The 12,099-nt window shown below is 42.3% G+C and overlaps 2 protein-coding genes across 7 annotated transcripts in view; one reads left to right on the forward strand and one right to left on the reverse strand.

Moving 5' to 3' along the window:
- The first annotated feature begins 240 nt into the window (after positions 1-240).
- Positions 241-3,839, forward strand: LOC108041506. Its single transcript, XM_017119435.2, has 4 exons — positions 241-769; positions 1,829-2,020; positions 2,467-2,855; positions 3,358-3,839. The coding sequence occupies exons 2-4, from the start codon at positions 1,843-1,845 to the stop codon at positions 3,673-3,675; spliced, it is 885 nt and encodes a 294-aa protein (XP_016974924.1). The 5' UTR covers positions 241-769; positions 1,829-1,842; the 3' UTR covers positions 3,676-3,839.
- Positions 3,840-4,063: 224 nt separating this feature from the next.
- LOC108041505 (flocculation protein FLO11) overlaps positions 4,064-12,099 on the reverse strand; it is a 130,692-nt gene continuing 122,656 nt past the window's right edge. For all 6 annotated transcript variants that reach the window (XM_044461664.1, XM_044461663.1, XM_044461665.1 and 3 more), the window contains 5 exons: positions 6,506-8,925; positions 6,312-6,440; positions 5,493-5,907; positions 4,721-4,861; positions 4,064-4,654 (listed from right to left, as the gene is read on the reverse strand). In XM_044461664.1, coding sequence (XP_044317599.1) covers positions 4,506-4,654; positions 4,721-4,861; positions 5,493-5,907; positions 6,312-6,440; positions 6,506-8,925 — 3,254 coding nt within the window. In that variant the 3' untranslated portion in view covers positions 4,064-4,505. The remainder of the gene's footprint in view (positions 4,655-4,720; positions 4,862-5,492; positions 5,908-6,311; positions 6,441-6,505; positions 8,926-12,099) is intronic.

The raw sequence follows: 12,099 nt of genomic DNA on the forward strand, positions 1-12,099 counted from the left end.
TATGTTTATGTTAATTTTATTTGATTTTCGAACAGTAGCCGATCGATAAAGCAAACTAATACCAACCGGAAGATGCTGACTATACATATCAATGGTGCTGAAGTGATTGGAATATATTATCATAATTATTTAAACTTATATATTTCTTAGGACTGGAACGGTTTTGCACTCGTATTTGTTGCTAAAAGCGTTGGCAGCTCATCCACTGATCGAACGGCCTTGCCAACGCAAACTAGATTATTTTTGACTTTGTATCTGGCAGTGCCTTCGCTCTCTTTTGACGCAGCTGTGCCGCTTGTGCCTGAATGTGTGAGAGCCAGTGGCATGACATTTATTCTCACTTTCTGAGAGGGTAGCAAGCTGTGCGAAAAGTCGGCCCCCGTTGTCATTTGCAGAGAGTGCGCTCCGTCACTGGCCTTAAGTTTGTTGTGACCCTTATTTTATTTCGCCGGCAACGAGTGTTTTGTTTATATTCGACCCCCGTTAGGGATTCAAATGACCAGCTGACAGGCGAAACAATCTAGTTCTCCGGTGCTCCGGGTGTCAAAAATAAATGTAAATTTATTAAATGAATGTTGGATTTGGAGCTGCAACACTTGTTGGCAGCAACACGAAATCGCAGCAAGCTTCCAGTTGCAAAGAGCGAGCGACAGCAGCAACTTATTCGTGCACGGCAGCAACAAGCGCCGGAAAAACCAGTTAAATATATGAATAATCATTGTAAAAGCGGTGCCACAAATCGGATAAAGCATTTGTTAACAGAATTCAGGTAGGTTGAAAAGAGATGGAGCACCGCTGGTAGAGAAAATAACTGTTGTTGCAGGCGAAACAGCGACGCAAAGACGCGCCAAACAGCTGTTGCACGCACAGGCGACAACAGTTTCACCTTCGTTTTCGGATCCATTATTTTTCTTTTTATACCCTTGCAGAGGGTATTATAATTTTGGTCAAAAGTGTGCAACGCAGTGAAGGAGACATCTCCGACCCTATAAAGTATATATATTCTTGATCAGGATCACCTCCTGAGTTGATATAGCCATGTCCGTCTGTCCGTCTGTCCGTCTGTCTGTCCGTCTGTCTGTTTCTACGCGAACTAGTCTCTCAGTTTTAAAGATATCGAATTGAAACTTTGCACACACCCTTTTTTCCTTTGCACGCAGTATATAAGTCGGAACGGCCGGGATCGGCCGACTATATCCTATAGCTGCCATATAACTGATTGATCGGAAATGCCATAACTCTGCTGTTTGTTAAGTTAGGAAGTTGGAATTTTATATGGGTTTTATATTTGGCCAATCAATCCGACCTACCAAATTTCATAAGGATCGGCCGACTATATCCTATAGCTGCCATATAACTGATTGATCGGAAATGCCATAACTTTGGTGTTTGTGAAGTTAGGAAGTTGGGATTTTCTATGGGTTTTATATTTGGCCTATCAATCCGACCTACCAAATTTCATAAGGATCGGCCGACTATATCCTATAGCCACCATATAACTGATTGATCGGAAATGCCACAACTTTGGTTTTTGTTAAGTTAGGAAGTTGGGATTTTCTATGGGTTCTATTTTTAACCAATCAATCCAACCTATCAAATTTCATAAGGATCGGCCGACTATATCCTATAGCTGCCATATAACTGAACGATTGGAAATGCCATAACTTTGGTGTTTTTAAAGTTAGGAAGTTGGGATTTTTTATGAGTATTAAGATTGCATCACATGAATAATTTTGGAGAATATAATTTACAGAATATTCTGCAAGGGTATATCAACTTCGGCTCCGCCCGAAGTTAGCTTTTCTTTCTTTTTTTTTTCGATTTGCAGTTTCTATTGATGAAATGAATACGCGACGACGACCAATTCCACCATCGCCCAATATTTACGCGACCAATGCCAAAATATGCCATTTGGTGGCCCAACATCCTTGTCTTTACGATCGATCCGATGACAACTACATGCGGAAATCGACAGTGAAAAACGCCTGGAAGGATATATCCAAAGAAACGCGAAATTCGGGTGGGTTTTGTAATGACAATATGAGATATCGGGTCTATGCAATGTCCCACCCCAATTAAAAACATTTGTTTCATTTTTGAAAGCTTTTTGATATTTAAGATATTTAGATAATTTAAACAATATACCTAAAATACTAATATGAACTTAAAAGATACTTCATTTTGTTGATTTTTGATATGTATAGTTTGAAAATTTGTATTTTTTTTCACGTTTGGCAGACATTTTCTATTTTATTCGCAAGAATGTGAAACAGTTGGTTAAAATAAGATTTTAACTTTTTGCATTTGATAGAGATATATATGTAAGTTTAAACTGAAGAAATGTTCTTTGATTCCATTCTATTCATCACTTTTATTCAATTAAAATTAAGATAACATTAATTCCGACTGTAGTTACTTATCTTCTATATATATATTCTATTTTTTCTATTCCCCAATGCTTTTCAGTGAAAAGTTGCAAAGAACGGTGGCGCAACATTCGCACCAGTTACGCCCGCTCAATGAAGCTGCACCACGGTGCGAACACGTACTATCTCAAAAGCGAACTAAAGTTCCTGCAGAAACACATCACTCCCGGAGTTCCCGTTCCGCTAAGAGGACGCCGCATAAGGACCAGGGGTCAGGAGATGCAGGACCAGGATGATGGCGAGCACGAAACGCCCGTGGAGGCCTTCCTCGAGATGAAGCAATCGCCGAGCAGTCCAGGCACGGAGCATGCGCAGAGCCGCGACAGCAACGATACCGAATCGGAGGAGTCCGAGGATGAGAAGGGTTCCTGGCAGGCCCTAGCCAAAAAGCGTCTGCGTTTATCCAAGGAGAGTCAGGAGGAGGCCAAGGTGGGCGATAGAAACTGCATTTTCCACAGAATTAGCCTTAACTGGGGGTTTTAATATTTGACATATTTATGCAAAGCGCCAAACTGATGCAACAATGCATTATATGTATAAAAAATGGGAAAAATTTGCGCTTTTGGGATGCACACATCATAAAATAGTATTTGCTCTAGTAACCAGTCGATTAGACTAGCTTTTTATAATCATACGATCCAAATAAATAACTTTAGGCAACACTTTTTAAATGCCTGCTTAAAATAATTAAATTAGGGCTTTTGTACAAACTACAGAAAATGCCTTAAAACCACAAATTATGCCTTCAAAATAATCGTTTCTTATTTTTCATTTTTTTAATTTAGCTATATATTTGTGTAAAATTCATAATACTAATTAAATTATTTGTTAGACTGCCCTTCTCTTAAGAAATCAAATACTGGGCAATGCTGATAGTTCAATTTGTCTAATTTCACTTCAAACAAAAATTTCATCTATTCCCTATCTTCAGACATCCCACAATGAAGAACCAGCGCCTATCATCGATTTCGATGACGCATTCCTGCAGGGCCTGCGTCCGGAAATCAAACACATGAACTTCCACCAAAAACTGTACTTCAAGCGTCGTGTTTACGAGCTGCTCGGCGAGATATTCCATTCGGAGGAGTCCGCCTCGTCCGGCCACCCACCGCAGCGGCAGTTCCCGGAAAAGGTCAATGGGACACTACCCGCAACCTCACCCTCGTCCTCATCCTCGAATCCTCTGCAGCACTTGGGACTAACGTTGCAGCTGCCAAAGCTGATAGCCAAGACAGCCAAAGATGTCTAACTTCCGAGGCTTGGATCGACTGATATCGAATTTATGTACAGCACATAGGACAAATAATATTTTAAGTTGTGTTTAAACATGTTCAGAGAATGTACAAGCTAACTGCATGGAGCAGTTAACAGTCTAATATGAAGTAAATAAATTAATAAAACGATTTTATAAAATTAATTGTTGTTTCGAAACTTTAGTTTTGTGGAATATCAAATATAAATAAAAACCTGGAAAAAAGATTTTATTTTTCTTGTGAAAATCGTTTTCCGAAGAACTTAATTTGTGTAACTTTTTAATTTAATTTCATATATATTGTATGTTTATTTTTACCAAATACTTTTGTATACGTAAACATTGTTTTTGTTGTTCATTAAATAAAATAATAATTAAAATAATATACATGTATAACGTTCCCGTATAATTTATGGCATAAAATATAATTGTGTTTTTTCGTTATGTTTTTTTGTGGATTAATAAGTTGTATATAAGGAAATAGCGCTACCCAAAGGCTGGCTTCAATTTGATTTATGGTTTAAATACGTAAATTAGTCTCGATTAGTTATATGTACAATCATCGATCAGTTTAGGGTATGTAAATGGGGCATCAAAACGTTGTAAGATTTAAAACAATTGCACTTTAAATTAAATATCTATAAAATTAGGCATACAATTAAAGGTTCGTTTAAATGCAAAACAAATCGCTCGCAGCTACGATCCATCGTATTGGCAAGACCCCCAAGGTTAAACCAGTAAAGGGGTAACCAAACTAATTGGCTTAAATCTAAAAAAATTGTGGCGCATTCTTCCCCTTCGTTGGCATTGTATTAAGACCATCCTATCTAGGCAAAGCAAATCTTGACCGGTCCCAGAGGCAGTTGCTTCATGTAGTTCCAGGCATCCACCCGCGTCATTCGCGACGTGGAGGCACCATTGATACTCAGGATTTCGTCACCATTGCGCACCTGGTTGGTCTTCTGGGCGGCACCACCTGTTTACAAAACGTTGTAACCTTCATTAATAACCGCTTTTGAGTACTAAGACAAATGACCCTTACCCATGAACACCTTTTTGACAATAAGGGGACGATTTCCCAGCGGTGAATCAAAGCCTCCTTCAATGGAGAAGCCCAGGCCACAGCTGTCCTTGACAATCTCCACACAACGAGCTCCTCCTCCACTGGCCGCCGCATCCTCCGCTATAATTGAAAACGAGATTAATTAGAATAATTAATGAAAAACTTAGATTGTCATAGATATCTTAAAGTTTTCGGTTACAAATTTTCTTTGGTTCTTAACAGAAAGATGGTAAAATAAAAATAAAATGTTAAATTTAATAAAATTTAATTTAAATTTTATTGTTTATTGTTTATATAGTAACGCCATAAAATGTTTCATCCACAAATATTTTCAACATATTAATTCTTTATCTTTATTATTTATATAAGGAAGTAAGTGAATGCACCTTCTACGAAATTCTGTTTAATGAAATGTAGTTCTACTTATTAATTTGGGACCAGTATTGTTTTGCGAAATTAATAAGTATTTAAATAATCTTTAGTCATTTTTAATTATTTTGAATAATAGTTTAAAGCCCAATTTAATAATAAGTTAATAATGATTTTAATGAATTTGTTAGAATTTTGTCCCTTATAACCCACCCTGTGCCCGAATTTCCGCCGCGATCGCATTTCTCGCCTCCGCGAGAAAAGTATTTAAATAATCTTTAGTCATTTTTAATTATTTTGAATTATAGTTTAAAGCCCAATTTAATAATAAGTTAATAATGATTTTAATGAATTTGTTAGAATTTTGTCCCTTATAACTCACCCTGTGCCCGAATTTCCGCAGCGATCGCATTTCTCGCCTCCGCCGCCCTTTCCAGCAACTCACTCGTGCTCAGTTTAGCGGCATCTCCGCGGGACAACTGCCTCCTGGCCCGGATTCCCGCGATGGTGGCCTCCGCATCCTCGTCGTGCAGACTTGCCGGTTGCGGCGGACTCACGGATCCAGTGCTCGGAGTGGTGGCCACTGGCGATTCGCCAGCCTCGTTGGACACCAGATCGAGGTCCAAGTCCAGAGATCGGGAGGCCTTGTGGTAGTTCCTCTTGCGCTCGTAGTCCAACTCCGTGGGCTTCTCGTTGAGCGAGCTGAGCGATCCCAGGGAGGACCGCTTCTTGGTCAGCGCCTTCAACACCAGCGACTCGGAGCGGGTCACCACTAGCACCACCTCGGGTCGGGGGGTCTGTTGGGAAAAAAAATTAGTAATGACTTATAAACTATTTAAAAACTGTTAAGCCTCATCAATTACCAAAGACAGGAAGTTGACATTGATATAACTACTTCCAAATTTCACGTAAAAGTGGGTTTTTAGTCAAACAAAATTTTGAAAAACAAAATGTTAAAAAAATCTCAAAACCTCACAAGTATGTATTTAAAAAGCTTACAAATAGTGAGTAATTAATTAGCCACTTTATCATAAGCATAACAAATGAGTATGGTAGAAGAGTTAAAGTTTTATACGACAGACTAAATTAAAAAAAGAATAAACAAGTATACATTTAAATTTGTTAATTACAATTGTAACTTTCATATATTTTTTACGATTTGTTAAATTTGAATATTGGATTACTATTACTATGCTCATACCTTAAGCACGCTGATGGACTCGCGATGCGTCAATCCCCGCATGCTCATTCCGTTGACGGCGAGGATTCGGTCACCCTTCTTCAGACGACCATCCTTGGCAGCTGGGGTGTTGCTCAGGATCTTGTGGATCTGTTGGAGAGTAAGACAAAGCAATTAGGAACGGGTGAAAAGGGGAAGCCCATAGGAGAACGCACCGTAATCTCCTTAGCCTCGTAATCAGAACCCCCGGCCAGGGTAATTCCGATGCTACTCTCGGGATTATCCCGCTGCAGGACAATGATGAACGCCTCGGGGGTCTTCAGCGGAGGATCGGCCTCCTCCACGATCTGCTGGACGTCCTGGGCGGTGATCAGACTCTGGTTGCTGCCCAGCGAGGAGAAGCTGCCGAATTCGGTGGCCGTTTCCTGGGTGGTGCTCACGTTCTGGGTGGTGGAGCTGACACCCGAGGAACTGGACGCCAAGGAGTCCAGCGAGGAGAATCGCTCGTGATGTGGCTTCTGGGCGATCTTGTGGATCACGGGCGAGTGGTTTTGGGTTTGGGCTTGAGCAGCAGCACTTCTTTCGAACTTCTCGCGCAACTCGGCGGTGGTTTGCTGCTTTAGGGGTTCCCTCTTCGGAGAGGGCAGGACCATCGGCAGTGGCTTCACCTCCTGCACTTTGACCTTGGCCTGCTGGCTGGGGTCTCCCTTGAAGCTCGCCTTGCGCTCCTCGTCTATGAACATGGCACTGATCTTGGCCGGCGTATCCGACCTCCGGCTGCTGTCGTCCGTATCCGAGGTTAGTTCCACGTAGGCCGCCACATTGATGAGTTTGTCCACCACCAGCTGCTTGCCCAGCTGTATCTGTTGCTGCTGCAGTTTGTAGCTGGAAATGGGCTTCATTCTGCGATTGGCGAGGGAGCAGGCCTCGCCATCGGTGCTGTCGTTGTCCTCCTCCTGACCCCGACTCTTGGCACTGCGGCATTTGGCCGAGGCCAGGATGCTTTTGCGGCTGGAGAGCACCACGGGATCACCATTGCTCACCTGACTCTTCAATACCCTCCTGGTCAGATCCACTGCCGGTGTGCTGCCCAGGGAGCTGCAGCTGGCCTGGGACCCGGCCGAAGATCCAGAGGTTAGGGTAGAGGTGTTGGAGCTGGCTATCGAGGTGTTCGTCTCGGAACTCAGGGTTCTGGTCAGGGCGAACTTCTCTGGCGGAGTGGCCACCCTGGCCGTGTGCGAGAACACCGAGTCCGTGTCGCTTTCCTGATCCAAAGGCGGCGGTGGTGGCGGCATCATCATGCTTCTCGGCTGGAGCGGAGTCAGCGATGTCCTAGGCGGCTTGGCTGGCGGCTGGGAGAGCTGTTGCTCCAGCGGCCTTCTCTGGTTGCTGGTGAAGATGCTGCGATAGTTACTTCCGACACTGCCTGCACCCAATTGATTGCTCCTGTTGGCCGTGCTGCGGTGGCTCTCGCCCAGGCCACTGTCCGTACTGTCCTCCCCGCTGGCCGCCTTCACCTGGCTTTTGATCTCCGGCAGGTCCAGGATGGGTTCCAGCAACTGGGGTCTCTCGGGGATTACCAGACCTCGCAGTTTCGACAGACTCCGCCTTCTTTGCTCTAGTATATTTGTAATGGCAGCCTTTCGGTTGGCCGCCTCACCTCCTTCACCCGAGAAACTGATCCTTCGCTCCACGCCCGCGGAGTACGATCCTCCGTGACTGCGCCTCGGCAAAGAGGCGTAGCTCTGGGTGGGCGTGGCCGTGTTCAGGGAGTACATGGAGTCGGCCACATGCAACTGGGGCAGCTGTTTGGCCAACTGGTACTGCCGCTGGACATCGTTCAGATTTTCCACGCTCATGGCGCGAGTTTTCAGCGAAGGGGCCGAGGACGCCGAACAGCTGTCCAGCAGGTTCTCACTGCTCCGGTTCAAGGGTTTCCGGGAGAAGGATGTGGAAATGGGAGCTGTGGCCGGAGCCGGTGGTATGGCATCCAGTTCGTTGTTGGACGAGAACATGGCAATCTTGTCGCGCACCGACTTCTCCGACTTCTCATCCTTGCGCCAATCGCTGGGCTTTCGGGGAGCACCTCCACTCAGGGACCTCTGATAGTCCCGGCCCAAGCTCGGAGCCGGTTCCACGTTTATGACCAAGTCCTGGCGGTACACTTTCCTAGGAACCGTGGCCGGGGGTCCCGTTTTGGGCAGTGGTGGGGCCGCAGAGCTCTCCTCCTTGCCATTCTGAATCTCGTAGCTCAACTCGGTGGTGACCTTCAGTGGGTGGCTGTGCATGATCAGTGGCTCGCTGAAATTGGGCGGAAACTCATGACCATCGGGCGGTAGGCGGGAATATGTGGGTGGTGAGGCCTTGCTCAGGTAGTCCTGCACCAGCAGCTGTTTCGTAGTGGTGGCCTGGTGCAGGTGGTGCGTTGCTGTCGTCGTGGTCGTTGCTGTTGCTGTGGGGCTGCTCAGCAGCTCCATTTTGCCGGGGTTCAGTGGTGCAGCAGGTTTGCTTGTGGTTGCCGCCTCAGTGGTTGTCTTCTTGCTGCTACTGCTGCTGGTACTGATGATTAAAGTTGCTGCCGGGATGCTGCTACTAGCGCTGATGTTGCTGTGGTGGTTGCTGAGGGTACTAAGATCTGCAAATGGGTTGGGATAGAGAGCGGGAAAGGTTTTGGTTAGACAAACATAAAACACAAGGAGCCAACATGAGGATACATAAATGGAAGTAACTCTAAAGTCTTGCGAAGGAATAACAGAAAAGGGTGTTCTATATTCTACGCGATAAATCCGGAACAGGCGAGAGCAAAAGGTTAATCTTTAAAAAAAGTGAGCATTTTAAATATTTAAAAGAAAAGTTATTACAGTAAAGTTTATTTTATGGCAAACTTTTTAGAAATAGTTATCATCAGAGATCATGATATGATGGTTAGATACCAGATCTAATTTAGGCTAAAGGTAAGTTAAACAGAAGATTAGCACAATGGTAAAATCCTTGGATCTAAAAGAATCCAAAGTGAGCAACGAAATATCGTATAAACATATACGAAAGTCCTACATCTCTTCCGACTATAGGTAATACGAATTGGAGTAGTAAGCTGTTGGATAATCGAAAAATAACACAGAAAAGGTAGACGTATTAAAAATCTATTCAAAAGACCATTTCCACCAAACACAGAAATCATTTAAATAATGGTCAATTAGTTGTCGGGGGAGAGCTGTGTTACAAAACTTAAGTAATTATCCATCCATCCATCCCAGCGAGCAAAACTTTCGCTCCCAGCAAGCCCTCAAATAGTTGTCATTATGCGCTAACCGGAGACGAAAAACAAAAGCGAATCTTACGGATGCGATCCCAGCAATTAAAAACCGCAACAATAACAAGAAAAATTGGTTAAACGCTGTGGTTGACAGAAGCGTTTCTAAAAATCGCACAAAACGAAAGAGAAGGTCCAAAAGGCGGAGACAAAGATTTAGGCAAACAAATTATACGCGAAAAAAACAAAACTAGAAAACGAAAATAAAAGGGTTTCCCAAAAGCGAAAGTCGCGAAAAGAATGGATATGGATTCCCTCAAGCAAAAAGTTGACAAAACCTTTTATCAAAAAATTAACCAAGGTCTGCTGCCTCACATTTCGCTTTTTGAGGTCACTCGGGGGAGTTTCGATGGCTAATTTCTATTTAAATAATTTATGGCTTATCTGGAAAGAGTTTCTAATGGCAGCATTTAACTTTGATTTGTTGGAAGGCTCTAAATCTTAATTGAATTCGTCAAAATAGGAAACACTGGACAGGTGGGGGAATGCTTCTTTGGACTTGTAACAATTTGCATAATTAATTGAACAAAAAATCTAAAAACAAAACGAGGCTAAATTTCATTAAAATGGAAAACGCTGCGTCGATTTTTTCCACTCTATCTCGCACTCTTTCTGCCTTTTAGCCATACACACAAAATGTTAATGAACTTTTGCAAATGTAAAGTTCGCAAAAAAAAAAGAGAAGAGTAGCGAAAAATAAAAAATACAGAAGAATTGTTTAATAAAAAAGGCAACAAAAAATCATGTTTGCATGTGCCGAAAGCAAAAAATGGTTATGGTTGAAGAAAACAAACCAAGAAGTGCGTACAAAATTGCAAAATGTAAAGTCAAGGGCCTATAAAAGAACTTTGACCTTGGACATAAGAAGAAGGTGGAGAAATTTTTTATAATTATTTCACATATAGTGGATGTGATCGTTTTTAAAGTGCTGGAACTTAACGTGGTGGAAATTAACTCTAGATTCACATACCGATTTTTAGCAGATCACATTAAAATATGTTTTGACTTTAAGGCATTTTTCATTGAATGGACACCACTTCTCTGTTGCTCAGTTTTTACACGACTGTCGGTTGCAAAGAAAATAAATATTAACTCATCGAACTGTTTGCCCAATGAGCCATATCGTCGCCATATCCCTCCGACTGAGTCAGACTAAACTACGTCATTCGGTGACGGAACTTAAGCCCCTCAACGCACCTGCATTATATCACCCAATTACATATATTTCTCATTGAATTCGGCTACCAACAATAAAAAATGTAGGCTATTGAGGCACCCAAATAATAATTGTAATTTTTTTTCTAGCAAATCTCCCTAAAAAAATAGTTTATTGTTTGTTCCTCGAGGGCTTAATTAATCAAATTGGCTAAGAAATTTTTTCTCACATTATGGTAGTGGTCTGTGATGTCAAGCGATTAATCTTGGCCTAGCAAGTGTAACATGAGTTGGTATTTATAAGCTTTTGAATATCCAAAAACTAAAAACTCGTTGCTTGCATACTGTTAATCAAATCAGCTTTATGGCGAGGTTAAGGTTCGATCTTTGGCATACGATTTTATAACATTGGCATACGATTTTATAACATTTTTTCCGCAATGAGGTAAAACAATTCTAAATTTACAGTTGTTTATTTCCTCTCTTTCCCAGATATTTAATTTTATTTCACATTAGCACCCGCTGAGAAGTGATCTGCTCGGGTCTGGGAGTTGGATTTAATTGTAGTTTTCAGGGGGTCTCCAAAATCCACGGGGGATTGTGAGCGAGTGAGCCTGTGTGAAAGGTTGTTGATACGGTATTCATATAATGCCAATTTTAGATTGGTCTAAAAAAAGAAGAGAATGTGTGGAAAGGTAATTTCATAATGAATTCTTTTCGGGGAGTTCATTCCATTACGTGTGGTGGCGAAATTTGAGTTGTGTGCAGTACTGAATTGATTTGAATAATTAAAAGTTTGTTCTCATATTGGTTCTTGATTGCAGAAAACTGCACAGGAGAACCTGTTTTTATACCCTTGCAGAGGGTATTATAATTTTGGTCAAAAGTGTGCAACGCAGTGAAGGAGACATCTCCGACCCTATAAAGTATATATATTCTTGATCAGGATCACCTCCTGAGTTGATATAGCCATGTCCGTCTGTCCGTCTGTCTGTCCGTCTGTCTGTTTCTACGCGAACTAGTCCCTCAGTTTTAAAGATATCGAATTGAAACTTTGCACACACCCTTCTTTCCTTTGCACGCAGTATATAAGTCGGAACGGCCGGGATCGGCCGACTATATCCTATAGCTGCCATATAACTGATTGATCGGAAATGCAATAACTTTAGTGTTTGTAAAGTTAGGAAGTTGGGATTTTCTATGGGTTTTATATTTGGCCAATCAATCTGACCTACCAAATTTCATAAGGATCGGCCGACTATATCCTATAGCTGCTATATAACTGATTGATCGGAAATGCCATAACTTTGGTGTTTGTAAAGTTAGGAAGTTGGGATTTTC

This window comes from Drosophila rhopaloa, unplaced genomic scaffold, assembly GCF_018152115.1.
Source record: "Drosophila rhopaloa isolate 14029-0021.01 unplaced genomic scaffold, ASM1815211v1 contig_47, whole genome shotgun sequence".
In the NCBI taxonomy this organism is placed as follows: domain Eukaryota; kingdom Metazoa; phylum Arthropoda; class Insecta; order Diptera; family Drosophilidae; genus Drosophila; species Drosophila rhopaloa.